Raw genomic sequence first — 649 nt, 5'->3', positions numbered from 1 at the left:
TTCAGTTGTGTGTGTGTGAGCGTTTCAGTTGTGTGTGTGTGAGCGTAATATTTTCAGTTGTATGCATGAGAGCGTTTCAGTTGTGTTTGTAAAAGCATTTCACTTGTATGTGTGTGAGCATTTCATTATATTATGTGAATGAATTTGGTTTCATATGTGTATGTGAGAGGAAAAGTACATGTATATGCATGGTAATTCTGAATAATGTCCCTAGGGGCACCTCATATGTGTGTGTGTGTGTTTATGTGTGTGTGTGTGTGTGTGTGTGTGTGTGTGTGTGTGTGTGTGTGTGTGTGTGTGTGTGTGTGTGTGTGTGTGTGTGTGTGTGTGTGTGTGTGTCAGTCAGTGTGTGTTTGTTGTTTAATGCGACACAGAGACACTGAAGAGTCACTATAAACTCCAAACCCAGCATGGAGGGGTTCAGTGAATGTGTGTGTGAATGTGTGTAAGTGTGTGAGTGTGTGTGTGTCAGAGACGCTGTAGAAGGACAGAGTGCCGGCCGACACGTCCACAAACACTCCTACTCTCTTACAGGATCCTGAACCAGCAGAAACATCAGTGGAGTTATTATTGTGACGGACAGTGAGTGTGTGATTAGAGCGGCTCAGACTCCAGGACTTCTCATTCCATCCAAACCAACAGTCACTCA

The 649-nt window shown here is 43.9% G+C and overlaps 1 protein-coding gene across 4 annotated transcripts in view; it reads right to left on the bottom strand.

The window, feature by feature from the left end:
* Positions 1–259: 259 nt before the first annotated feature.
* Positions 260–649, bottom strand: part of LOC309510147 (uncharacterized protein) — a gene marked incomplete at its 5' end in the record, with an annotated part of 50,712 nt that continues 50,322 nt past the window's right edge. For all 4 annotated transcript variants that reach the window (XM_082185030.1, XM_082185031.1, XM_082185033.1 and 1 more), the window contains one exon: positions 260–649. This exon is cut by the window's right edge and continues 240 nt beyond it. In XM_082185030.1, the coding sequence (XP_082041156.1) occupies positions 339–649 (311 nt within the window). In that variant the 3' untranslated portion in view covers positions 260–338.

Source organism: Leuciscus leuciscus, assembly GCF_965113295.1.
Source record: "Leuciscus leuciscus genome assembly, chromosome: 1".
NCBI lineage: Eukaryota > Metazoa > Chordata > Actinopteri > Cypriniformes > Leuciscidae > Leuciscus > Leuciscus leuciscus.
This window is presented reverse-complemented; position numbering and strand designations above follow the sequence as displayed.